Source organism: Lathamus discolor, chromosome Z (assembly GCF_037157495.1).
Source record: "Lathamus discolor isolate bLatDis1 chromosome Z, bLatDis1.hap1, whole genome shotgun sequence".
Taxonomy (NCBI): domain Eukaryota; kingdom Metazoa; phylum Chordata; class Aves; order Psittaciformes; family Psittacidae; genus Lathamus; species Lathamus discolor.
The window spans coordinates 82,311,431-82,337,602 of NC_088909.1; the positions used below are offsets into that span (position 1 = coordinate 82,311,431).

The following is a 26,172-nucleotide window of genomic DNA, read 5'->3' on the forward strand; positions in this document are numbered from 1 at the left end:
AAAAAAAAAAAAAAAGGAAAATGTAATCAGTGTAGCAACTAAGACTTATCTGAAACTTTTACGGAGCTTGTTCCAAACACTGAAGCAGAACATCTGAGCTGTGGAAGCATACAACCTTCTATTATTATGCTGCTTAAGGTGATCTTCAAAGTACACTCTACCCCTGCCTCCCTTTAAACCATTCAATTTTCACAGTTTTGTCAGCCATGATGGGGACATTTCAAACAGTGGAAAAACTAAAAACTATAATCCTGCCCATGTCTATTCCATTTTCGAAGGCACTGCCAAGTGCTTCCCAAGAGACAAAAGAACAGTACTGCCACCAGCTCACTTAATAAAAAGCTTTATTCCACCATGTAATTTCCACCCACATCACATTCTTACTGAAATACACGACGGGTAGTCTTACAGAAGTACTGACCATGCTCGGGTTTCCTGTCACCGCCACTGTAATCACACAAGAGTAATAATTACATTTATGAACACGGCTCCCCTTTCCGTTAGGAAGAAACGGCTTTACTGAACACCCGAATACGATAAAACGCTTGGCAGACGTTTCACGCGGGTAAATCACACCTGCATGGTTTCCAGTAACAGCTCCACCCGGTGCCCTCCGCGATTTTATTTGTGCTGGGAACTCAGCAAACCCTGCTCGAGAAGATGGCGGCAGCCCCGCTGGCCCAGCTAGCTGGGGAGCTGGGAGGGGAACGGAAACGGCAACTGGAACAAGAACGAGGCCTTTCCTCTCAGAGGCCCGCCCGTTCCAGGGCTCCGGGCTGAGCGTTCTCAAACACAAAGCGACTTCTCCTTATTGCGGGCCGCGGAGCAGCGCCCGCCCCCCTCCGCGCGGTGCTTGACGGCATGCTGTATCAGCACTGTCGCACGGCAGTTGCCAATAGGGAGCCGCGCTCGCCCGAGGGGGCCGCAAAGCGCGGGCGAGGCGGCACGTGTGAGGTGAGCGGTGGGGCCGGCGGTGCGTGGCGCGGCGCGGGCGTCGGGGGTGTCCGTCGGGGGTGTCCGTCGGGGGTGTCCGTCGGGGGTGTCCGTCGGGGGTGTCCGTCGGGCGGCCCCGCGGGTGTGGGCCGGCGGCGTTCGCTGGCGCTGTCACCGCGCTGGGCTGGCGTGGTCTGGCCTCGGGGTCCCTGAGGAGCGGGGTCGGCCGGGCACGTGCTCCGCGGCTTTGCCTAGTTGAGCCTCCGTGGTGGCGCGCCTGCGGGCCACCTAGTTTGGTCCCTCACCGTCCGCCTAGGGACGGTCAGCGGCCGTTGAGAAGGGTTTAACTCCGCCAAGTGTGTTAACCGGTGTACCCGGAAGTGCGGGCTGTCTGTTCCTCACGCTGTTGGCAAGGGAGCCACGGCGGTCCGGTAATGCTGTCTCTTGCGTCCTTTGCAGTGCTGCCACAATGGAAACCAAGGGTAAAAGGAAGTTCGTGGGGAAGAGTGGAAAAACGCCTTATGGAAAAGCACCGCATGGGAAGAGGAAATTTAAAAAAGATAATGGTAAAAAGACAAATTTTCCTAACAGGAATCTCTTCTGAGTTGGTGGTGTTGTGCGCAGGCATGCTTGAACTTACTTTTTCATCTTGGTGAACTTCTGAAGTGATGAACTTTGTAGATGAGGTTGGAGAAGTGAATGTCTACATGGGCTTCAGTAAAGCTTTTGACAGTGTCTCCCATGAAGTTCTTACAGAAGGGCTGACAGACTGGGCTGGATGAGCACATGGTGTGGTGGATTGAAAACTGGCAGAATGGCTGGGCCCAGAAATTGGTTATAAGTAGCACAGAATCTAGTTGAAGGCCGATAACTAGCACTGTACCCAAGGAGACAGTACTAGGCCTAGTTCTGTTCAACTGCTTCACTGATGATCTGGATTATGGGGCAGAGTGTACAATTACAAGTTTACTGATGACAGGGAGCTGGGGGGCGTGGCAGGTGCACCAGGAGTCATGCTGCTCTTCAGATAGGCCTCAGCAGCAGGGGAGAAATGGGCTGTCAGAAGCCTTGTGAAGTTTGGCAAGGAGTGAAGTCCTGCACCTGAGGCAGGAGCAACCCCATGCGCCAGTATGTGTTGGGGGAAAGCAGCTTTGCAGAAAAGGTCCTGAGGCTGCTGGTGATCACAAAGTTGGACATGAGCCAGCAATGTGCCCCTGTGTCAAAGGTTGCAAATTGGATCCTGGGCTACATTAGGAAGAGTGTTGCCAAAAGGTGAAGGGAAGTGATCCTTGCTCTCTCCTCAGCCCTGGTGAGGCGACATCTGGAGTGCTGTTTCCAGTTCTGAGCTACTCAGTACAAGAGAGATGTAAGAATACTGGAGGGAGCCCACTGAAGGGCCACATACACGATGAAGAGGCTGATGTTGTTAGGGCAGTTGAGACTGTAGAAGAGAAGGCTCATAGGGATCTTGTCACTGTGTACAAATACCTGAATGGGGTGTGCAAAGACAGCCAGGACCAGAGGCACAAACTGAAACACAGGAGGTTCCTGCTGAATGTCAGGAAAGACGTCTTTACTATGGGGGTGACTGAGCACTGCCCAGGGTGGAGTCTTCCACCTTGGATATAATCAAAAGCGGCTGGGTGGCCCTGTGTCACCAGGTGACCTTCAAAAGTCCCTTCCAACCTCAGTCATCTGTGATTCTATCTTGCATTCAAAACTATACTGACTGTATGATCAAATAACCTGGAAAAAGTGAGGCTGAAATGCTTTAAATAAACTGCACTGAAAGCCCTTCAGGTCTATTTGATTCACCTAAAATACTCACTTAATTAGAATTTTAAAGTTGAGAACTTCTTGATTCTACAGTTTGCTCTCCTACAGTAAGTAAAAGTTTGACAGTTGAAGCTAGGGTGTGTGAAGTGCTGTGGGTTAGAGTTGAGAATATACCTTTCAGTGGTTTTTTTCTTCTGCTTTAGATGATGTCAGAACAGCTCTGACCAGAAACTGTGGAGAGATGATTTGGGGATTGATGACCTTGGTGTCAAGGGTGTTGAAATTCTTAATTTAGAATAATCCTTTTATGTCTGGGCAGTTATACTGCTGCCCAGAAAATAATGCTGGGGCAGAACTTCTTAGGGGAAAGTGGAACACCCAGGGACTGCCATGAAAACATCAGCTTTGGGAAGCATGTAAGAATTATTGTTAGATGTATAATTGTTACTACAAAGAAGTTAAATTCTTGTTACAGCAGTTATTTGTTATTTTGAAGCAACATTAGCTCTGTGATAGCTTTTTAATTTCTTTTTTGTTGGGTAATAGATTCAGGTCCACCAAAGAAACTCCTCAAGAAAGGAGATGAGGAGGGAAAGCCTAAATCGATTTCCAAGAAATTTGTGAAAGGACAATTAAGACCTGGAAGAGCTACTGTTAAACAGTTCAAGAATAAACAGCAATCAGAAAAGTTTGCAAAGAAGAGGAAGCTCCAGGATGGACAAGAGGGAGGTGAGCAGATTTTTAAGCCTGGATGTCAATGGCAACTAGGTTTTGGAAACATGTTCATTTAGGTGCTCCTGTCTTCCTCTTTCCCTGTGCCTTGTTTATCGCCTTTCCAAATTGGCTGAATGACTGCAAGTTTACCTCATGTTTAATCTTTGCTGTGGAAAATGTGCTTCACCTGACTTGAGTAATGAGAATGAACAGTTACGAATTTTCTTTGAAGTCAAAAGTAAAGATGCAATAGCAAATTTAAATAATCAGCATGCCATCATGAAGCTATGAGTATTTTAATGACAGTATTAAGTGGCTAGCTTGAAACTGACTGCTTTCCCGTAAACTTGGAAAATACAGAGCATTTCACAGACCGGTTTAGAAATTTAATCCTCTGTTCTAAAAGTACTGGCTAGAAAATTTGGAACACAAAAGGTCATGAGTCAGAGTTGGCTATCCCTTACGTTACATTATTTTTTTCTTGTGGTGCAAACTAGTCAGTTCTTTCAGTTCTTTTTTTTTTTTTTTACAAAGAGATCTTTAGTGTTGTGAGTGCTTTTTGTGTTTTACTGCTTATTTTTGTGTTTATACAGAGAAGCTAAATAAATAAATGTCTGGTTTTACCATTTCTTTAAATGGATTTCTTTTTTAACTTTGTTTCTGGTGCATGAGAACTTCGTGTTGTTCCTTACTTTGTTGTGAAGCAGAGGTCTACTAGGACAATGAAACAGAAGTGGCGTCTTATGTGAAGTTCTGCAGAAGACTGTTAGGTGTTTGAAAGTCAGTAGAAGGAATTGAGCATTTTGCTGTTGTATTCTTCAGAATGGCTCCACGTGGAGTATGCACTAGATGCCTGGAAACTTAATAGGAACAGAATGTTTATATTAAGCTTCTTGAAAAAAAACAAAAAAACCCAACCACAAACAAACCTTTAAATGTTGTTTCTAAGAATAACTGAAAGGTGCTCGATATTGCAGGGTGGCTCTGCTCTCAAAGTGTTACTGGTTTTGCTTATCGCTATTATTTTAGGAGAGTAATAGAAGAAAATAATATACTTTGTAAAAAAGAGAGAATGGGTTTTGGATGGGTAAAAAAGTTAAGTGCATGCTGCTAATTGCCAACAAGCTGTGCTTTAAGGTCTAAAAATTTTATGCTGGGTCTTTAATGTTATAGAATCATAGAATAGTTAGGGTTGGAAAGGACCTTAAGATCATCTAGTTCCAAACGCCCTGCCATGGGCAGGGACACCTCACACTAAACTATGCCACCCAAGGCTCTGTCCAGCCTGGCCTTGAACACTGCCAGGGATGGAGCATTTATTACTTCCCTGGGCAACCCATTCCAGTGCCTCAGCACCCTAACAGTAAAGAATTTCTTCCTTATATCCAATCTAAACTTCCCCTGTTTAAGTTTTAACCCATTACCCCTTGTCCTATCACTGCAGTCCCTAATGAAGAGTCCCTCCCCACCATCCCTGTAGCCCCCTGTCAGATACTGGAAGAGTGCCATGAGGTCTCCACGCAGCCTTCTCTTCTCCAGGCTGAACAGCCCCAACTTTCTCAGCCTGTCTTCATATAGGAGGTGCTCCAGTCCCCTGATCATCTTTGTGGCCCTCCTCTGGACTTGTTCCAACAGTTCCATGTTCTTTTTATGTTGAGGACACCAGAACTGTACACAACACTCCAAGTGAGGTCTCACAAGAGCAGAGTAATGGGGCAGGATCACCTCCTTCGACCTTCTGGTTATGTTCCTTTTGATGCAGTGCAGGATACATTTGCTTTCTGGGCTGCGAGTGCATGCTGCAGCCGGCTCATGTTCATTTTCTCATCGACCAGCACCCTGAAGGCCTTCTCCACAGGGCTGCTCTGAATCTCTTCTCTGCCCAACCTGTAGCTGTGCCTGGGATTGCTCACACCCAGGTGTAAGACCTTGCACTTGTCATGGTTAAGCTTCATAAGGTTGGCATCAGCCCACCTTACAAGCATGTCAAGGTCCCTCTGGATGGCATACCTTCCTTCCAGTGTATCAGCTGAACCACACAGCTTGGTGTCATCGGCAGACTTGCTGAGGGCGCACTCAATCCCACTGTCCGTGTCACTGACAGAGATGTTGAGCAAGAGCAGTCCCAACACCGATCTCTGAGGGAGACCACTTGTTACTGGTCTCTAGCTGGACATTGAGCCATTGACCACAACTCTTTGCGTGCAGCCAGCCATGTTGCATGTAGAAGTAATCGTTTGCATGCATGAGTTGGTTGTGTGAAACCATGTCATATAAGATGATGTTTTTTGTCAAGATATAATAAAACTAAGATCAGATACTTGAAGATTTTCCATAACTCATTTGTGGCACTTTGCAGCACGTTATGAGTTTGTTGAGTGGCAGTGTATAGCTGTTGTATAGTAAACCCCATGCTTAAGGAATCTGACTGAAAGAAAAGATTAACCATGTTAAAAGACTTCAATTTTTTTCATCTCTGAGATTTCAGATATGTATCTTTGAGTTAAGGCTTTTCTTTTGAGAGAGAGAAAAGGTATGTGTGAGTACAGGATGAACTAAAAAGCTAGGTGCATCTTTAAGTCAATTTTCAAGCTATTAAGGGGTTTGCAGTGTGTTTTTGACAAAGCTTTGAGAAAATTCTTGTTTGCCTGGTTCTTTCAGTAATATAGATTTGGAAAATACTAGCTTAGCATGTATATTAGATGTTTACACTTTCACATTAGTTAGCTTGGTAACTTAGGACGAAGCTCCTGAATTGTTAACAAGTCAATTCACAGAGCTGCCATAGTTTATACTGGTAAAAGATTCCATTCCTCCTCTTTTACTGACTATAAAAAAATCCATTTATTTTTGTCTTCAGGGTTGGATACTAAGAAGCCAAAGTGGAATGACTTCAAAAAGAAAAGGAAGGAATTAAAGCAAACCAGACAGCTTAATGATAAAAGTAACTATGACATAATTGTGAAATCGAAGCAAATATGGGAAAGTGTGAGAAGGTAATAATGATTCCTTTTTGCTTCAGTTAACTTTTAGTCACGAGTTGCAGCAAGACTCTCTATCTCCTCTTGTAATTATATGAAAATGTATTTCCACAGTGAAATTCCATGGGTGAGTGATAACATTACATGCAATTCTGTAGATGGTTTAAACAGGGTGTGTTGACCGATGGTGCTAGAAATGTCTGGGTTAAGCTCACCTATTAGATTAAAATTTGTGAGTAAGTTCTTAAGGAGTTGTATTACATTTTGAACGCTGAGGCACAGAGCATCTGTTGATCCAGCTTCATCTTGCAGTGGGATCACTGCATGAGGGTTTGGGGCTTTTTTTGAGGTTTGTATGCTGTCTCTGGGCAAATGTAATTCTAGAACTGGGACCTCACCTCAGAATGAGGAGATAATTTTACTTGCTATAAGGGCCTGTGCTTTGCAGTTTCAGCTGTAAAATGCTTACAGATCTTTGGATCTGTGAGCAGCTCTGGTGCAGGTTTGAGTTTATGTTCTTTTTAATAATGTTGTTAGAAAAGAATAAAGTGTGGAAATCTGGTTTGATTTCTGGGAACTGAAAGTGCTTAAATACATCTGTCTACAGGTTTAATGAATGATAATATAAATTTGGTTTAGCAGGAGCTAGCTTTATTTTGTGCTGTCTTGGTTCTTAAATTATAGATATAAGTGGATCATACTACAAAAAAATTTTGCTTTGCTTGTAGGAAGAAATGTGATAAGGAGAAGAGAGAAAAGCTCATGCATGAACTGCAGAAGCTTCTTCATGGAAAAATTAAAAGTGTAAGAAAAACTAATGCCATAGTGCACAAATTCATAAAAGCTTCTTTAAAGAATGGTGAAATACTAAATGAACTTTTAATAATATAGTACTAACCTGTTCTTCCAAAAGTTACAGGGATTTTTTTTTTTTTAACTTTGAGTAAAAAAAGGGGAAAAATAGTCTTAATTCTTTAAATGCAGAAATTTGCAGTGAAATACATGTTTAATTTTATAGTGATACATGGTATTCCGTAATGAAGTGGAATTGCGTTGTCACAGTCACTCTGAAATAACATGAGGAAGAGCAAGATACCATGTCATGGTACTCTTTCAGTATTAAAACCTGGATGCATGTCCTTAATTGTCAGCAATTGGAAGTATTGTTTATATTTTGTTTGATAGAGTACTTACAAAGTAGTAAAAAAACCTGAAAACTTGATTCATTCTAAACACTCAGCTACTTTTTTAATAGGCATTACATGCTACATGTGGCATAAAACTATACCAGACAGCAAGTGTGTTAAAATAAATTTGTTGCATAATGCGATTTTAATGGCCTAGGATAATAAACTGTCTCTGTCCTGTAGTTGGCGTTTGCACATGATTCAACTCGAGTGATCCAGTGTTTTATTCAGTATGGTAATGAGAAGCAAAGGCAAGAGACATTTGAAGAATTGAAAGGTATTTCTTCCCATTTACAGTTTACCTGTGTGCTTGTTAGGATGCATTGAAAAAAGCGATGTTATTTTCTCTTGAATAACTTTCTGCTGAACTGGTGCACTGTATAGTGAGTTTTTAAAACTTTATTTAAATTATTGCATCTTGTTTTGTAGAGTTAATGTAGTGCAAAATCAAATGAGCTATTTTTTCCCCCTTCTTCTAGATAGCTTAGTAGAGTTGAGCAAGTCAAAATATTCCAGAAATATTGTGAAGAAGTTCCTCATGTATGGGTGAGTATGAAATGAATTTGCTTAGCTGTGTTGCATTGTTTCATTTCCAGTGATTGCCGACTGGTTGCAGTCCAGTGCTGCTCTTAATCTATATAATCTCATGAACAAAAAAGTATGTTTCTGGAAGTATCTTTATAACGGTGATGAAGCAGAAGAGTGTCACGTATTGCTAACAGTAGTTTTTCTTTTGTAAGGAAGTGAAGCTCAAGCTGTATATATTGAGGAAAACATATGCCAAAAGAGATTCACATATATGCACAAAGTTAATCTTTCTCTCATACAAAAAAAAAAAGGCTTTTAAAAATTTTCTCTGCTTAGCATTTCAGGAAAGCATCCTTCATTCTGTAGGATTTATCCACTGGTTTCTTTTTCCCTCAAAATGCCTTATGACTTCTATGGCAGGAAAGCCAGAGATTCATGGCTTTCTTGCTGTATTATCGTAAATGCCAAAAAGCTGATCCAGAAACATGTATTTCCTGGTTTCTGTTCCAGTTCATACCACCTAAATGTGCTTCGAAAAATGAAACTATTGATAGGTTAGCTTATCCCTAAAGTTTTAACTCTTGGTATCTATTTTTCCTTGTGAAACAGGACAAAACCGCAAGTTGCAGAAATAATAAAAAGTTTTAAAGGCCATGTGAAAAAAATGCTCCGTCATGCTGAAGCATCTGCTATAGTGGAATATGCGTATAATGACAAAGCCATTCTGGAGCAGAGGAATATGCTGACAGAAGAGCTATATGGGAATACTTTCCAGGTTTACAAGGTGATGTTTAAATACTTTCTAGTCTAAGGTGTTCTAGCATCTAAGGTACTGTGTACTATTTCTTTTAATTAAATTTCTCTTTCAGCTATTCAAATATGGTCTAGTTTAGCATGTTTAAATGTGATGATTGCTTGCACGTTTCTAGTTTAGATTAAACTGTAGTGTTTTTCAGTTTAAACTATGTAAAATATTTTTTGTTAGAGACACAAATAGTTTTATTCACTACCAAGTACTAAACTGCTTTATACAATCATTAACTACACTAGAGAGACTTTTGCATCCTGATGTACAGCACAGCAGACTTTTACCCAAAATTTATGTTAAAGATGTGTAAGAAATTACCAGCTCATTTCTGAATTATATTCCTGTTGTTTTCTTTACTGGTATTACACGTATTGCAACACTAATAGAAAGGCATGTTTGCTTGGATTGTGGACTGTAATTTGTACTGGGAGTAAAACAACCTCAGAAATCAGGTGCAGTGTTAATCTTCCATTGTTCTAGCATTCTTGGTGTGAGTTTTTCAAGTAGTTTTAGGTAGTGGTGAATATGTGAGGCTTGGCAGTATGTGGGTTTGTAGGAAATTACAATGTAGCCCTTAAAGAGACCTGGAATTTCCTGGAGTTTTGAAATGGGTGGTTTAATTTTCATCCCCCTGCCTCCAACTTTCTACCTTTTCCACCCATGGCAGGGATGGTTACAAATACATTTCTTCTAATTTTCTATCTACTCAGCCTATTCTACTAGCAACACATTGTTTTACAAAGAGTTACCAGTGTAATTGTTAGATACCAGGAAGTACTTCTGTTTTTAAGGTATATGTTATAAATTCCTTCTCTCTGCTGTTCTTGAACTGGAATTTTCTGGGCCTTGGTTAACTTCTCAGTTAATTCACTTATTGTTCTCTGACACAGGCGTACTGTTGTGCAGGATTTCTGCTTAGCTTAGGAGTCCCTTAACAGAACGTTAATTTTGTGTATTTTACCTTGTATCTGACAGTCTCATGAAGATCTTACTGTAACTGGCAACAGCCAATTCAGACCATAGAAGTAGCTTTTATTTGCTAATAATGGATATTCAGTTTGTAGAAACAAGTATATAGCTTCTGACATACTCAAAGTAGACTAGCTTTTTATTTTTGAAATTGTAAAAATTGTTAGCTTTGCAGAAAAATGTTTGTGATACTGTTAATGAATTTTGATTGAAAAGGAACTAAAGATTTTAATTTTCTGTAAGCGCTGATACTTACTGGGAGCAATTGCGCTTGTTGTACTTTCGTTTCAGACACCAGTTGTCCCAACACTGGATAAAGTATTAGCAGCTCAGCCTGAAAAGAGAGAGGCCATCTTGGATGAAATGAAACAGATTCTTACACCAATGGCACAAAAGTAAGGAAAAAAATTGATTTAAGGAGTGACAGTTTAGCATGAATAAGTTTGTTTCTGCCATACAGAAAGACAGTGATAATGATACTCTTTAAGTTGTAATATTGCTGTGTTATTTAGTAAGTAACCGTGGTTTTGTCCAAAGCGTCGTATCTTAATTTTGAACTCCACTTCTATAAACTAAAGTGTCCCCTGCCCTAGCCATTCAGCAGAAATCCTGCAATGTGGTGTACTTCCATAATGCAGTCATTATTAGGTAAGCTTCTCTAGTGGTCCTTAGGAGAAAATATTTTGCTAGGTTTAGAATCTTCCACGAACTGCAAATGCTAAACATCTAATCCAAATTGTCTGTGTGTTTTCTGCACAAAGCACTGCCAAACCTGTTTTTTAAATGCAAATGAAGTATTGTTATCTTATGTTAAAGCCATTACTTATAGGGGACTTTTTGCTTATTTTCCTCTTCCCAAATACAGAGAGGCTGTGATAAAACATTCACTGGTACATAAAGTATTTTTGGACTTTTTCACTTACGCTCTTCCAAAACAAAGATCTGTAAGTATGTTTTGTTTGGTTTTTATGTTCTAAGTGTATCGTTGTCCTTGTCTACTGTAGTTTCTGCCTTAGTTCCTGTCGTGGTTTATCCCAGCCTGTCACTCAGAAACCAAGCAGCTGTTTGCTTACTCCTCCCCCTTCCTCCCCCTGCTCCCAGAGGGATGAGGAGGAGAATCGAAGGAATGTAACTCCCACGGGCTGAGATAAGAACAGTCCAGTAACTAAGGTATAGCACAAACCACTGCTGCTGGCACCAATAATAATAATGATAAGGGAAGTAACAAGGGAAGAGAATACAACCACTCACCACCCGCCGACCAATACCCAGCCCAACCAAGCAGTGATCTAGCCCTTCCGAGTAACTGCCCCCAGTTTTACTTCCTGGGTATGATGTGCTGTGGTATGGAATACCTCTTTGGCTAGTTTGGGTCAGCTGTCCTGTCTCTGCTTCCTCCCAGCTTCCCCTCCTCCCTGGCAGAGCATGAGACTCAGAAAGTCCTTGGTCAGAATAAACATTAATAAGCAGCAACTAAAAACATCGGTGTTACCAGCGCTGTTCCCAGGCTGAAAGTCAAAAATGCAGCCCTGCACCAGCTACTAAGAAGGAGAAAAATGACTGCTACTGCTGAACCCAGGACAGTTCTGAGCACCCTTCCTTGAATTTTCTCTAACAGAAACTGGCAAGATTCAGGACATTTCTGATTTCATAGGCTGAATATGAGGAACTGTGTAGTTTTCAAGGGAGAAAGTGTATGTCATTTACAGTCTTTCAGAGTCCTTTTGAGACCATTTTTCTTAGTTCAAGGCAGTGAGAATGGTTCTGTTGAGCCAGTGATGCTCTCTGTGGTGTTGTGAGCAGACAAAAGAAATCCTTTCATGCCTTCACCCTCATGTCTGGAGATGTCTTAGGCCTTTTCATTCACATTTTTGCTTTATCACCTTTTCTTCCACAGGAAATGATAGAAGCTATCAGAGAGGCTGCCATCTACCTGGCACACACTCATGATGGAGCCCGAGTAGCGATGCACTGCTTATGGCATGGTACTCCCAAGGTATTGTTTGGTTACTGTCTACCCAGTCCTCTTTATTTAATAATAGAGTCCTCTTTTTATTTAATAATAGATAATAACTGTATAAATAATACAAAATCTATATAATTAAATATATAGTATATACTTATAAATAATAATTTAATTATGGTATTTAGTAATAAAGAATCCTCTTTTTAGTTAATAATAGTCTAGTCTGAGACTGTGAGTGTGGTTGCCCAGGTGGGTTCTTCTCCCAGTGGGCATTTTGATACAGTTAAGTATTTGAGATCAACGTTAAAAAGTGGTTCCACTTGCCTTACTGGCAAATAACACCAGTAGATTTTTTTGTGAAGCAAATGCTTTTGTTAGAAATCCTATAATAGAAGCATCTCTTTTTATTTTTAGTGGAATTCTTGAAGGTGATACATAAAGCTGTTCCATTTTAGATTATTGGCCATTCTTTCATTCCATTGGTTTTTTAATGCCAGTGGAATTGGCAGTAGGAAGAGGACAGTGAAAAGTTGTAATATGGAACAGTATTTGGCTATGCAATGCCAAGACTTCAAAAATGTTACAGGAACTGTATTTAGCTTTTTCTGTTGATACGGTATCCTGAAATACTTTAGGTGTACTGTATGCCGTCATCTCCTGGAAATACTGTTGTGCCCTCTTTAATATGCAGGTGGTGAGGCCCTGGCGCAGGTTGCCCAGAGAAGCTGTGGCTGCCCCATACCTGGCAGTGTTCAAGGCCAGGTTGGACGGGGCTTGGAGCATCCTGGTTTAGTGGAAGGTGTCCTGACTTTGGCAGGGGGTTGGAACTCCATGATCTTTAAGGTCCCTGCCAACCCAGCCCATGCTGTTATTCTTATGAAAATAGTCTGCTTGTTAAAGAGTGCAGAAGAAAACAGGAAGTTGCTAGGCTCTAATGGTAGTAATGCGTGTGGAAAAGACTGAGCAGTGATTGCAAAAGCTGAAAGTACAAGCACTGAGGAAACTCTGTCAAAAAATACATCTTGCTAGTAAACAGGTTTTGCAACAGGCTAGACAGAGTTCTTGCTACTTAAAAGTTTTGGGCCCTGTTTAATAAATTTCTTTCCAAATGAAGAGTTGAAGTGCATTCTTGTGTAAGTAATGAACAAGATATAGGTGAACCTGTGTGATGGTTTGGAGGTGTCTCTCTTTCTAATTTTTTTTTTTGTTTTTTACCTTCAGCTTAGTGTTTTTGCCATGTCCTGTTGGTGGGCTGGACTTATAAACACATACAGAACCTCCCTAGGATTGAGTCTTTCACAAGTCAACTCTTCTAGGTGCAGACTAGTAGCACAAATGTGAGACTTTGGTAAATAGCCTTTGCTATAGTAAGCAGATAGAAGGTTATATTTTTGAAGGTGTAGATAACAATTTAGTTACTCAGAATCACTGGCATTATAGGCTAATTCGAGTTTCTTACCTTCCTTTTGTATAGGACAGAAAAGTAATTGTGAAAACTATGAAGACATACATTGAAAAAATAGCGACGGTGAGCATTTATTTCAGTGTCTGAAATACAAGTGATTTGGTAGAGGCTAATGTGATTGCACTTTAGTACTGGAAACACCTGAGGTTTTAATAAAACTAGGTTTAAAATACCAGTGATATGTTAGTATAAAATATAATTAACTTTACGGAATATTTAGAGACATACTGAGAAGCTTCATTGTGGGCAGTAAGTTCAGTCCTCCTTTGAAAGAGCTGAGTTAATTGTAAATTCTATATTATATATATTTTATATATACATATATATCTCTTTTTTTTTATCCCAACTTTACACTACATCTTCATACGGCTTCATATATCTTCATTGGTTAATTCTTCTTGGTTGGGAGTAAAATAACATGTATACAGAAAAGGAACTGTAGCTGTGTTGGGTGGGTACCAACATATTTGAATGTGCCATTGCCATTTGAATGTGCATATTTGTTACAAGTTTTTGTTACAAGTTTTTTGTTTTGTGTTTTTTAGAAGTCAGGAAGATTCAAAATGAATTAATGATGAAATAGCATACAGGGAAGTCTGTATTTATTTTTTTTCTGAGTAATAGACATGTTTTGAGACTGCAGCACCAACAGAGTAACAGTTGCAACTGGATTTCATAGTTTCAGGCAAAAAAGCTGTGAAGAAAAGCTTAACTAAGCTGTGAAGAAAAGCTTTTTAAACTTTTCTACCTGATGGTATTGTTCTGTTTACTGATAGTTGATGTAGTCTCAATCAGTGCTCTCCAAACTTCTGGTCACGCAACCCTGACCATGCATCTCAAATATATGTGTATTTATGTATAAATAATGTACACGTACTACTGTACTAGTATACGTTATAAAACAGACACAGAAACAAATTTTAGAAAGATGATATAGCCAGTGGTTATTTTTATATATTTATTAATGGTACAAAAAATATTTTCTTCCTGTCTCATAATGGATTGTCTTGTGCAGCCCACATTGGAGGGCACTGTTTTAAGTAATGTTTCTCTCCATAATTGTTCTACCAGAATAAGTTATTTCTATATTTTATTAAGTATATATTAGATAGAAATATGAGACAGTAGGCAAATAATGGCTAAAACAACTCTGGAGCACTGAAGGTCTGGCTTTGCTTAGACGTAGAATCTCACTGACGCATAAGTGAATTGGATCATGCCCTTTTGTGTATGCTAGAATTTACTGTCCAGCAATACAGTAGAGACTATGTGGCTTACTGCAGAAACATGATCTCCAAAATACAGTATGTGATTTTTCTCAGTTTTAAGCAAATACCTCATAAATAAAATCTGTATGTAATGTTCGGCGAGGCAAATCCTATGATTTCCAGTGGTAATTATACATAGGATTAGGTTAATAGCTTGGATGTGATAAAGCAGTATTATCTACTTCTAATGGCAGATCAACTTAATCTACCTTTCTTTTAACAACATGCTTCTCTTAACAGGCCTTATTTTTAGTGACAGCCTAAGCATTAGGCTTCCCTCATTCTACCCAGTGAACAGAATTTGCATGTGGTTCATGTTGTGTCACTTTCAAGACAAACTCTCAGAAATGTTGATCCTAAGTCAATTAGTATGTTCATAGAACTTGACTGCATGTCATTTCTGATGTCCCATCTTTGCAGGGTGAGTTTTCTCATCTGGTCTTGCTGGCAGCATTTGATTGCATCGATGACACCAAACTTGTGAAACAGTTAATTATATCAGTAAGTAATCAAATTTTTTCTAAACAGTGTATAGTGTGTTTCTCAGTATATAGGAAGATGAAAATAGGAATCCATCAGCTTTTTTCAAACCATTTAATTCATTTCCCCTTTTTCTGTTTAATTATATTTGTGTGTCATGTTAATTTGTTTTCCTTTCATAGAAGACCTCATCACTTTCATATGTTCTCTTTAGTTATTTATTTGAAATAGTTTTTAAACTAGATTGCTTGCTGAAAATTACCCATTTTGTACATGTTCAATCTGGCTAATGGATGACTGGAATTTCTTTTGGTTGGATGTTGAAACCATTAACTCACATTAATTCTCAAAACTTGATATTTTTACTTAATATGTTGATAATTAAATGACATTAAGGATATAAGGATGCTGGGGACTGTACTGATAGGCCAAGAGGTAATGGGTTAAAACATAAACAGGGGAAGTTTAGATTGGATTTAAGGAAGAAGCCCTTTACTGTAAGGGTAGTGAGGTGCTGGAATGGGTTGCCCAAGGAAGTTGTGAATGCTCCATCCCTGGCGGTGTTCAAGGCTGGGTTGGAGAGAACCTTGGGTGAGATGGTTTAGTGTGAGGTGTCCCTGCCCATGGCAGGAGGTTTGGAACTTGATGATCTTAAGGTCCTTTCCAACCCTAACTATTCTATGATTGTACGATTAATGATCTGGGTAAGATGCATACAATATTTTTATCTTCTTCCAAAACTGATGCAGGTAGATGTCTGAAACTAAAGCTGTTCTGCTTTACCTACATGAAATTGCAGAATGACATTAAGTATAGTATGGGGTTTTTTTTAATGCCCCATCTCCTCACCTTCCTTCCAAAATTATTTAATAAGATTTCTCATAGTGTTTATATTATGTTTGCTTTCAAATTTTATCCCTTCTAAGATGTTTTAATCTGTAAAGTGTTACAAAGTTATGTTTTCACAATGATAAAACAGACTTCATAGTGCACAATTAGTTTTCATGCAAGCAGGGTAATTAACATCAATGTATAGGTTGTAATGTGCTTATGGGAGTACTCATGCTCTTAACTTTTAGGACTGACAGGTTGAGAGGCAGTGGTAGGGAGGTAAAGATGAGTCAAATACTCAGCATGTGGACTGCCAGGTTCACCACTAAACTATGTCACCAATGGCCTCATCTACACGTTTTCTGAACACTTCAGGCATGGTGATTCCACCACTTCTCTGGAAGCCTGTTTCAATGCCTGATCATGCTTTCAGTGAAGAAATTTTTCCTAATATCCAGTCTAAACCTTCCCTGGCACAGTTTGAGGTCCTTACCTCTTTTTCCTGTACTTGCTGCTTAGGAAAAGAGACCAGCCACCTCCTCTCTCCATCCTCCTTTCAGGTAGTTGTAGAGAATGGTATGGTCCCCCCTGAGCCTTCTCCAGACTGAACAACTCCAATTCTCTCAGCCATTCCCCATGAGACTTGTGCTCCAGACCCTTCACCAGCTTCATTTCCCTTCTCTGGACCTCGCCCAGCAACTCAGTCTGTCTCTTGTAATGAGGGGCCCAGAACTGAGCACATGATGGGGTTTGCTTTAAAATATAAGAGGAGTTCTTCTGTTTGACAGCTTTGTATAAAGGGGAATTGGGTTTTTGAACCTAAGCGCAAAGATACATCCCTAAGTCAGACTCTTTGGTGTAGAGAGATGAAAGCATCCCGGTGTGGAAATAAATGGCTTTTGTTTCTCAGGTCTGTTAGCTGTAATCACAGCTGGATTTTGTTTCTAGAGTCCAGTCTGCAACGTGACCAATTCTGGGCAAGTTCCTAGCAAATAAGCCCTGACAGATCAGTGCTGACTTGGTACGAGATCATTGAGGCATTCTGGTACTATGTTACAAGCACTCTCCTTTTGGAGGGTTTATGAGTTCACATACTGTGTTTGGCTTTAGCTGAGCTTTCAAGTTGTCATTTAAGCCCTGAATCATCTGTGGTTTTCCATCATCTGAGATCAAAGATAATGGAGTATTTACTCTTTGGTCATCCTACTTAGACAGAAGAGTATAGGAAAATAAGGACGAGTGGCCTTCACACACACAGAAGTGGCCCATCTGGGTTTATTCAAGCCGGGAACAGGGAAAAGATTTTTGGGAAAATGTAAAAAATACCAAGATAAGATCAGCTCTTCAGATAGAGAATGAAAACTAGTAGCAGAGGATGAGGTGAAAGCATCAAGTATTGAAGCAAACTCTGTAGATGAATCCAACCCTGAAAATTATCTTAAAGAGCAGTTAGACTTCTAAAACACCTTATACCAATTATCTGTCTGTCCATACTAAAATTTAGCCCTCCCTCTTTTTCCCCTCCCTCTTTTTCCCCTCCCTCTTTTTCCCCTCCCTCTTTTTCCCCTCCCTCTTTTTCCCCTCCCTCTTTTTCCCCTCCCTCTTTTTCCCCTCCCTCTTTTTCCCCTCCCTCTTTTTCCCCTCCCTCTTTTTCCCCTCCCTCTTTTTCCCCTCCCTCTTTTTCCCCTCCCTCTTTTTCCCCTCCCTCTTTTTCCCCCCTTTTTTCTCTCACTAATCGGTAACATTGATGCATCTGATGTACGCATTTTAAACCTGATTTTTTTTTTCCTCACCTCACCAAACTCATTCTGATGAGAGGCTTTTAATTTAATTTTGCAAGCAAATACAGATTTTACTCCTGTTATGTAGGTTTCCTTTCCTAAGCTTTGCATTTGAAAGGTCATCAGTAATTACTGTTGGCTCAAAACTTATTAATTCATTAATGTTTTGTTGCTGCTTGTTTACTTTTACAGGAAATAAATGCTGCTTTACCCAATATAATAAACAACAAATACGGAAAGAAGGTCTTGTTGTACTTGCTAAGTCCTAGAGACCCTGCACATTTTGTTCCAGAAATTATCACACTTCTGCAACAGGGAGATGGAAATGCCTATAGGTATATAACAGTTAAGAGTTTTTTTCCTGGATTCCAGAAGGGTTCATGCAACTTTCTCTCATGATCAATTTAATTTCAGCTTTTTTTTATAGTATAGCTAAGTAATGTAAATATATGTAAATAATATCCACAATTACTCAGATGTGTTAATTTGTAGTCTGTATTTTTGCATTTTTTGTTTAAAATTCATACATGATTATCGGTTATCAGCAATATATTGGTAGTCAGCAGTTTACTCTCTTTGTAAGAGGCAAAAACTGACGTGTTCTTTGTTTAAACTCATACATAAAACTTGACATAGAAAATTTTTAATATGCATTATTGGTGTTTTGGGTTGCACAAAAGCATATCTCAAAATCTAGCAATAAAAATGGAAATTGTTAATTTGAATTTAGTCTCTGGTATTGACATTGGTGCTTATCAGCTTTTAAAGAAGAAGCAATTTTATATGATTAGTGAGCTGTTTAAGTAAATCTCAGCTACTGAGATGTCAGAATGAATAGAAAACAGTCAGGTTAAATTATTGCTAACAAAAAACTCTATGAGGTTTACCAGCAGTCAGCTTTAAACACTATACACTTTTTCGCTCCATGTGTTCTTAAAATGAGTATATGGAACATGTGTTTAACAGAGCGAAGAGTAATGTTTTATTTTGATTTTCTAATAATTTGTATCTCTCTCAAATAGCGTATATGTCTGAGTTTCTTGTTGCTTGATGTGCATACAGAGCAAGTCTTCCACATTAACGTGCTGTCTCTTTCATCAGTAAGAAGAATACTGAACTCCGCCATCGTGAACTCCTGGAAGCCATTTCTTCACCTCTGCTAGAATATTTGCAAGAACATACACAAGAAGTAGTCACAGACAAAGCTACCTTTGTCTTGGTTGCTGACATCTTAAGAACAGCTGCTGGTGACATCCAGCCTGCACTAGATGCAATTGCTAATTTAGCAGCAGAAGAGCTTGTTCCAGGTGGCTGTGATGGGCAGGTAAAGTAAAAGAGGACAAGTTTCCTGAAATCTTGCACAGCTTTTCCTCATTTTGTATCACTAACATGAAGTCTGCTCACTTTTTCCTCTATGTAACGTCAGTGTGCTGCCCTGGTAGCACTTGTACATGAGACATGATCTGTTTTCTGACGTTTCCTTTCATAGTGGTATCATTACTGCGTCTGGAGAGAGAAAGGCTTGAGCCAGCATTTCATATGAGGTTAGAGCAAGGTAGTTCATGATCTTTAGTCTTCAAAACTGCTTTAAACACTTCATAGGAAGCTATCTGATAATCATGTTACACAGTCTCTCTTTTAATGTTACCACTATGCAGTCAAGCAGTTAGTAAATTTTTATGGTTCATTTGACTGTTTACATTGAGAACGATCTCAATGAAGAACGATCAGAGGGTCTCTTATCTTTCAGGTGTGCCTTTCTCCATGCAAGGAAAGATCTTAGATAATAACTGTTTGTCTTTACAGCAATAGCTGTCTTTAGAGTATGACCTTCTCTTCAAAGTTTGCCTCTGCCCCTTCTGTGTTTTGTTAAGCTCAGTCAGATATGCGTCTGTAGACTAGAAAACAAAAAATGCTCTGTACACTGTATTTAAGATAGATGCCCTCCAGATTTTTCTAGTTGTGCTGAATTTGCCTGTTTTTCCCCTTCTATAAGATGTGCATTTTGCAGAATTTTACATGAACTAGTCATGCTTTCTGTGATTTTCTGTGAACTGTTAATTTTCAAGTCCATGAAAATGTGGAAAGTCTGGAAGTTCTTGCAGAGGCAGGTAGACCAATAGATGTTGCTCAACGAGCATGAGGGTCTTGGAGGGGTGGATGAAACGTTGGTTGATGTGTTTTATTACTGAAAGTCAGATGTTCCAGGGAACGTGGTAAAAATAAACTGGTCTATTTAAATAAATACTAAGCTGCTTGCATCAAACTTGTCGTCATTTGCATAGGTGATGACTAAATGGATCAGAGTGATGATGTGTCTGAGGGCAGAGTGGACTAAGCCAGCAGGAATTTATGGATAGACATGTAAATATGTTTTGAAACATTCTCATTAAATAATTTGTGTTTTGGTTTGCTTTTTCCCCTTAAAGCTTCACATTGCAGAGCATCCAGCAGGCCATTTGGTTTTGAAATGGTTAATAGAGCAAGATGAAAAAGTGAGGGAGAGTGGAAAAGAAGGTATGTTGGAAATTCAGCTTCATTTAATTAAATCATGACTTCAGAGTAATCAATTATCTGACCAAAAATAAGATTTCTGCAGTTATTTCTTTGAATATACTAACGTATGGAAAATTGTAACATGCTGTCTAAGGTTGTTGGTTCTAGCTTTTATGCTGTTTTGAGTTGTTACATGAACAGAATGCCAAGGATATGTTTTCTTTTTATGCAAAGGAAGGACTGGTCAAGTTTTGTTCTCAGGGGCTTACTACATATTTGGCACAGGGTTCATTTCTGTGCTTAAATGCCTTGGTAGCTTTGCTCAATTACACAGCAATTTAAAGGATAGTAATAGAAAAAGTAAAGCCTTTCTAACAAGAAGACTTGTTTCATTAGTGCTTATGAGCCAAACTGTAATCTTTGCTGCATTCAGTAGTGCTGCTGGGTTAATGCTTTGTGTTACTACGATAATTCATGCACAAAAATAGGACATCTTTGCTGTTTTATATCCCAGAAGGCAGAGACTGGGCACAGATGTTCTCATCTTAATTTAGCTTTTAAACTTACTTTATTACATAACTGTAAAATCTTGTGTGAATCACCATATCCTAATAGAGATTACTTTTTCTCATACAAAACCCTCAAAAAATGAAAGGAGGTGGGTGTAACATAGGTTAGAGTTTGTCAGTGTTCTGTGGGGTTTTTGGATTGTTTACTGGTAAGTTTGCTCAGCAGCAAACTTAACGGTTGTAAGAGAATTTTCCTGAAGTTCAGTCCTTCAAATTCAGCTGGGGACTTGAGCCTAGATTCTTTTGCATATGCCATTGGTGTAATGAATCTGCAACTTAACCTTTCAAAGCTGCTGAGGAAATAGAGCCCTGTAGCATCAGTACAGCTGAAACAAACAAGGTTCCTTGTGGTTTTCATGCATCAATAAATGATTAGCTATGAAGTTTTAAGTAACTTAATCTGTGAACATTTTGTGTCTTCAGTTGTAGTGTCAGATGCTAACAAATGTAGCGTTTTCAGCAGAAATGTGTGTTTATTAGTGTATTGTTTATAATTGTCTCTTGCTTTGGTGTCGTTCTTTCAAAGTTCTGTAAGTCTTCCTTAAGATGTGAATAGACTGACAACCTCTACAAGGGTAGATTTAGATTAGATACAAGGAGGAAGTTCTTCACTCTGAGAGTGATGAGACACTGGAACAGGGTGCTCAGAGAAGCTGTGGCTGCCCCATCCCTGGCAGTGTTCAAGGCCAGGCTGGGTGGGACTTTGAGTAACCTGGTCTAGCGGAAGGTGTCCCTGCCCATGGCAGCGGGTTGGAACTAAATGAGCTTTAAGGTCCCTGCCAGCACAGCCCAGTCTGTGATTCTATGAAACAGCACGTTTGCCTGCTTTACATTAGTAAACTGTCACACAGTGCTGCTGTTGTCTAACTAATTTAAAGCAGTACTTGGAAGTTGTCAAACATCTATAAATGTATTCATTGCATTGAATAGACATTTATTTTGAGACAGAAAAGCTTTGTGAGTGCTTGGTGGCTTAAAATTATTTGATTAAATCACAACTGCAGAGAAGTTTTATCAGGCTCCCATGTGTAAAGATATTGTCTAATTTTTTTCTTCTCCCTGCTCCTTTCCCACACTTTACAGTTTGCTTTGGAAGGACATTGCTGGAACGTGTTGGTGTTGAGAATATGAAGACCTGGGCTGAAGTAAATCGAGGTGCCATTATTCTTTGTTGGTATGTATGGCACATGGCTATTTCTGATTAGGTTCCATTGTTACTTTCCTGAACAGCTAAGAGAACATAATTTGAAATTTCTATCAGCAAAGTACCATTTTTAACTCGATACGTACTGTCTTCCATGCCACTGCTAAGTCTGCAATGGAACAGGGTAGGAAAATTCAAATTAGAGTTTCCATAGGTTCCTTGAACTCAGGCTTTTACAGTACTAGGAAGTAGCTTGATGTTGGAAGATCTTAAAAGATTTGATTTAATCTTAAAGATTAAAAATCTAATATATTTTAAAAATTGTGCCTGTAAGTCTTGCTTTACAAGCACAAAATTCTGAAAAAAGCAGTCCACAAATAGCTGCATTAAAATAATTAACTCTGAAATAACTGTGACTGGCAGCAGCATGCAAGAATTCTTTCTTTTGTTGTTTGGGGGATGGGAGTTTTTGGTAACTTACTCATGTGTGTTGATGCCTTAATTATGGATGTCTTTAAGTATGTCTCATACTGAAAAGTGTTTGAAATAGACTGTACGAAAGAACAGATCATGCAAAGGCTTGTGGTGAGCTAACTGGCTCACAACTTTGAAGCAGAGAACTGTGCAACTGATGAGATAAAAAAGACCCCACAGGAATTGGACTAATATTAATATTTTGTTTTATCAAATGTGAACAGTTGTGTTAATCATTGCTGTTTTCATTTTGTAACTACTTGTCAGTGTCAGGTCATAGAAACCCAAGTTTTTGTCCTAACCCAAAGTGGTCTGTGTTGTGCAGCTGCTGGGTCAGCATTACTCTCAGCTGACTCCTCAGAAAGAGTTGCACTGAGCCAAAGTCAGCAAACAATTCAAACAGTCAACATGATTTTGAAAAATAAAAACCTCGTTTTCCTTGTTTCCACCCCCCCTTCTCCCTCACCGAAAGTTACTTTAGACTCCTTGCTGTTTATTTTCCATCTCTGTTCTTCATGACTTTAGTGTGAGGCTGTTTTGATGTTCATGCTCTTTTGCAAGGTGAATCAAAAGCTGTTTTCACTAATAGGACTTCTGTTAGTTAATATGAGTTTAGTTCTAACTTTGTTTAGTCATTATCATTCAGAACATTAGTGCGAAGAATTGGCAGTAGAAGAGTAGCTGCAATCCAGATACAAAACCAGTTTACACAACATCGTGTGTCATGTGAATTTGGCTGTTAAGATTGTTCAGCTGCTGAAATAATAACACTTCTTTGCCTCTCATAATAAGTCTTTAGAATTCAATAAATGCTTCTAATGCTTTTAAGTTACCCGATCCTGTACAGATGTTCAGTGGAGATTTATAGTAAAGGCTTGTTCACTGACAAGGTACTGTGCCAATGCCTAGACTTTTTTTCCCTAACTCAAGGCTGAGCAGATTCCTTTAGCATGTGGTGTTCCTGGCTTATATATTAAGCTGTTTTGATTGTCCAAATAAAGTTACAAAGTAAGTTAGTGGAAATAACTGCTTAGCTTCACCATGACAACAGTCCCTTAATAGGTATTGAAGACTCCTATAGAAAACAGGAAACTAGTAATTGATTGTTAGCAAAAAACAGTACAGAAGTGGTGGTTTTTTTTGTGGAAAAGTATGTGGTGAATGTCGGTCTTTCCCTGTCTGCTATTACTCGTGGTACTACAGGGTGGAACTTTGACAAATGCTTTGTTGCCAAGCAGGGAAGCCTATCTTCCAGATTGGCAGTTAAACATTTTTCACCAATACTGGAACACACCTAACAGGAAAGAGACAAAAATATGGGGGAGTAGTGAGTGTTTGTTTGTTTGTTGTAATTTTGGTTTAAGTTTGTTTTGGGTTTTTAATTATATCTGAATCCTTTGTAAATTGAATTTCTCTTGATGACTCTTGCCATGACACACTTTCATTTGGGCAGCTGAGAACACACAAAGCCAGCTGCTTTTGTTCCATTTCATGTGACACCTGCTTACATCACTAACACTAGTAATTAACGCCATTTTGGTTTAACTGCATGCATTGAAGTTGAGACATTACCTAAATCATACAGCAGGGATAAGTTTAACTTAGTCTGGTATAGATAACTGCAGTATTCTTGTACATAAAATAATTGAGTTTAAAAAACACTCATTTAAAACCGATCCCTCTGACAGAGGTAATTTTCAGACATTGCCAGTTCTCCTTGAAGCTATGATTGATTTTTTGTTTTGCTGTTGGCTTTCAGAAGCCGTCTGTCACTTATGTGCGTATCTGAAACTCAGGATTACTTAGTCAGTCCATTTGAAGATTTTTGACTTTCTAGTCATTTAAGTTTATTCATGTTTTTGAAGCAGTTCCTTGTGTGTGCTTGATTTCTTAGTTACCTGGTATCCTCTGGATGCTCTCCTTTCACTGTCCTACTTAGCAATTTGATTTTAATTTTATTAAAAAAAAATATTCTGGGGCTTGCTTCTGACTTGGTACAAGTGTGAAGAGGTTATGGAAGGGTTCTTGCAGATGTTACAGTCCAGCTTAGTGTAAATAACGTGTTGTAAGTACTAGAATGTCATGGATGCTGGTCTATTTATGTTTCTACATCTGACCTCTCCTCAGATTTTTTGAATTTCTGCATGATACATTGCATCAGGGTAGAAAATGGATAAAACATAAACTTACTGATTTCCATGTCATTTCTATAACCAGCATAGTTATGGCCTGAGAGAAGAGGCTGTGGGACCTGGGGTGGTTTAGCTGGGAGAAGGAATGGCTCTGGGGGCACTCAGCAGCATCCCCAGCACAATAGAAGGGCATGGAGGAGAGCTACGCTGTTCACACCAGTGAGTGCGTGGCTAGAGGGTGGGAGGCAGCAGTGCAAGTTGAAACACAGAAGGCTCAGGCTGGAGGTAAGAAGGAGCCTTTCTGCCATGATGACAGCCCAATGGTGAGGGAGGTTGGGCTGTCTCTGGCGTATCAGCCCTGGAGTAGGTGAAGCCATGAGCAGCTTTGTCTGACCCAGTGTTTGAACCCACTTTGAGCAGGGATCTGTCGTTACTTCCGGTCTGATTTATTCTGTGTTCTGTTCTCACCTGGTGTTTCATGCTTTCTGGAAAGTTTTACATCTTTTTCTAGTAGGAGGTAGTAACATCTGCCCCGAGTTATATTATTTGTAAGGAGGTGCTGCTTTCTTACATGGACAGCTTCTTTCCCTATGACATACATGCTGACCTTTGACATACTTGTTTATTTTCCTGTTTCTTATAGTCTTCTCCGGAGCACCGATCAAAAAGTGGCAAATACAGTCAAAAAAGGACTGAAAAAACTTGTCCCAAAGTTGAAGCTAAATAAAAATGTAAAAGGAATAGAAGCATTACTGGAGAAATTGACTTCGTAGTGTAAATGAAGCTAAAAAGACAATTTGCATCAGTGCAACCAACTGAGATTTTGCATCATGGTTGTTTTAAGACATGGTATATGCATTTGTAAATTAAATACTTTCTAAAACAGCTTGTCTGTTGTACTTACTCTGTGGTGTATGGTAAATAGTTGTTCTTGGAGACTGAAATCTCAAGAACATTTAGGAGGTAGCGGAAACTTAAGAACATGTTATCTAATCAAGGAGTTAAATCTTTCCTGATAATCTGCACAAAATGTTTTGAGTCTTGTTAAAATTTGTATGTACGTTGTCCTAATCACCATGCAAACAGAGCATCTGTGCTGGAGATGCTGTGTACTGGGCAAATAAATACACTTTTCCTTAATCTCTTTCCCTTCTGGTTTCCTCAGAAAGAAAAACAAGAAAACAGCTGAAGTCCCATTCTTACCCTCTGAAGGAGTGATGGAGGGTCTCATCCTTCAGGAACTAACAAGAATAGAATGACAATCATAGAATCATAGAATAGATAGGGTTGGAAAGGACCTTAAGATCATCTAGTTCCAACCCCCCCAGACATGGGCAGGAACACCTCACACTAAACTATCTCACCCAAGGCTTTGAGTGCACACTGCAGCCGGCTCATGTTCATTTTCTCATCGACCAACACCCCCAAGTCCTTCTCTGTAGGGCCACTCTGAATCTCTTCTCTGCCTAACCTGTAGCTGTGCCTGGGATTGCTCACACCCAGGTGTAGGACCTTGCACTTGGCATGGTTGAACTTCATAAGGTTGGCATCACCCCACTTCACAAGCATGTCAATGTCCCTCTGATGGCATTCCTTCCCTCCAGCATATCAACCGAACCACACAGCTTGGTGTCATCAGCAAACTTGCCGAGGACACACTCAATCCCACT

At 39.5% G+C, this 26,172-nt stretch overlaps 1 protein-coding gene and 1 long non-coding RNA gene across 3 annotated transcripts; one reads left to right on the top strand and one right to left on the bottom strand.

Moving 5' to 3' along the window:
• Positions 1–327: 327 nt before the first annotated feature.
• Positions 328–1,031, bottom strand: LOC136005202 (uncharacterized). The gene is made up of 2 exons (XR_010608704.1): positions 577–1,031; positions 328–447 (listed from the first exon to the last, which is right to left on the bottom strand). It is a non-coding gene; the product is annotated as an uncharacterized LOC136005202 (long non-coding RNA).
• On the top strand, positions 854–25,387 carry PUM3 (pumilio RNA binding family member 3). Of its 2 annotated transcripts, none has more exons than XM_065662474.1 (18): positions 854–954; positions 1,393–1,499; positions 3,256–3,438; positions 6,284–6,419; positions 7,133–7,208; positions 7,775–7,868; positions 8,071–8,137; positions 8,729–8,903; positions 10,188–10,291; positions 10,762–10,840; positions 11,794–11,892; positions 13,337–13,390; positions 15,016–15,096; positions 17,880–18,022; positions 18,789–19,011; positions 20,117–20,204; positions 21,836–21,926; positions 25,146–25,387. In XM_065662474.1, exons 2-18 carry the CDS (start codon positions 1,403–1,405, stop codon positions 25,273–25,275), a joined length of 1,920 nt encoding a protein of 639 aa, XP_065518546.1. In that variant the 5' UTR covers positions 854–954; positions 1,393–1,402; the 3' UTR covers positions 25,276–25,387. The 2 variants fall into 2 exon arrangements, with proteins under 2 accessions (XP_065518546.1, XP_065518545.1); XM_065662473.1 differs by lacking the exon at positions 854–954 and adding an exon at positions 960–973.
• Positions 25,388–26,172: the final 785 nt, after the last annotated feature.

What these genes read in the sequence shown, in the direction of transcription:
- PUM3 (XM_065662474.1), top strand. Translation starts at nt 1,403, where the DNA reads ATGGAAACCAAGGGTAAAAGGAAGTTCGTGGGGAAGAGTGGAAAAACG. An exon ending in TATGGCATGGTACTCCCAAG is followed by an intron (nt 11,893 to 13,336) that starts GTATTGTTTGGT and finishes CCTTTTGTATAG; the next exon opens with GACAGAAAAGTAATTGTGAA. An exon ending in GAGGGAGAGTGGAAAAGAAG is followed by an intron (nt 20,205 to 21,835) that starts GTATGTTGGAAA and finishes CACACTTTACAG; the next exon opens with TTTGCTTTGGAAGGACATTG.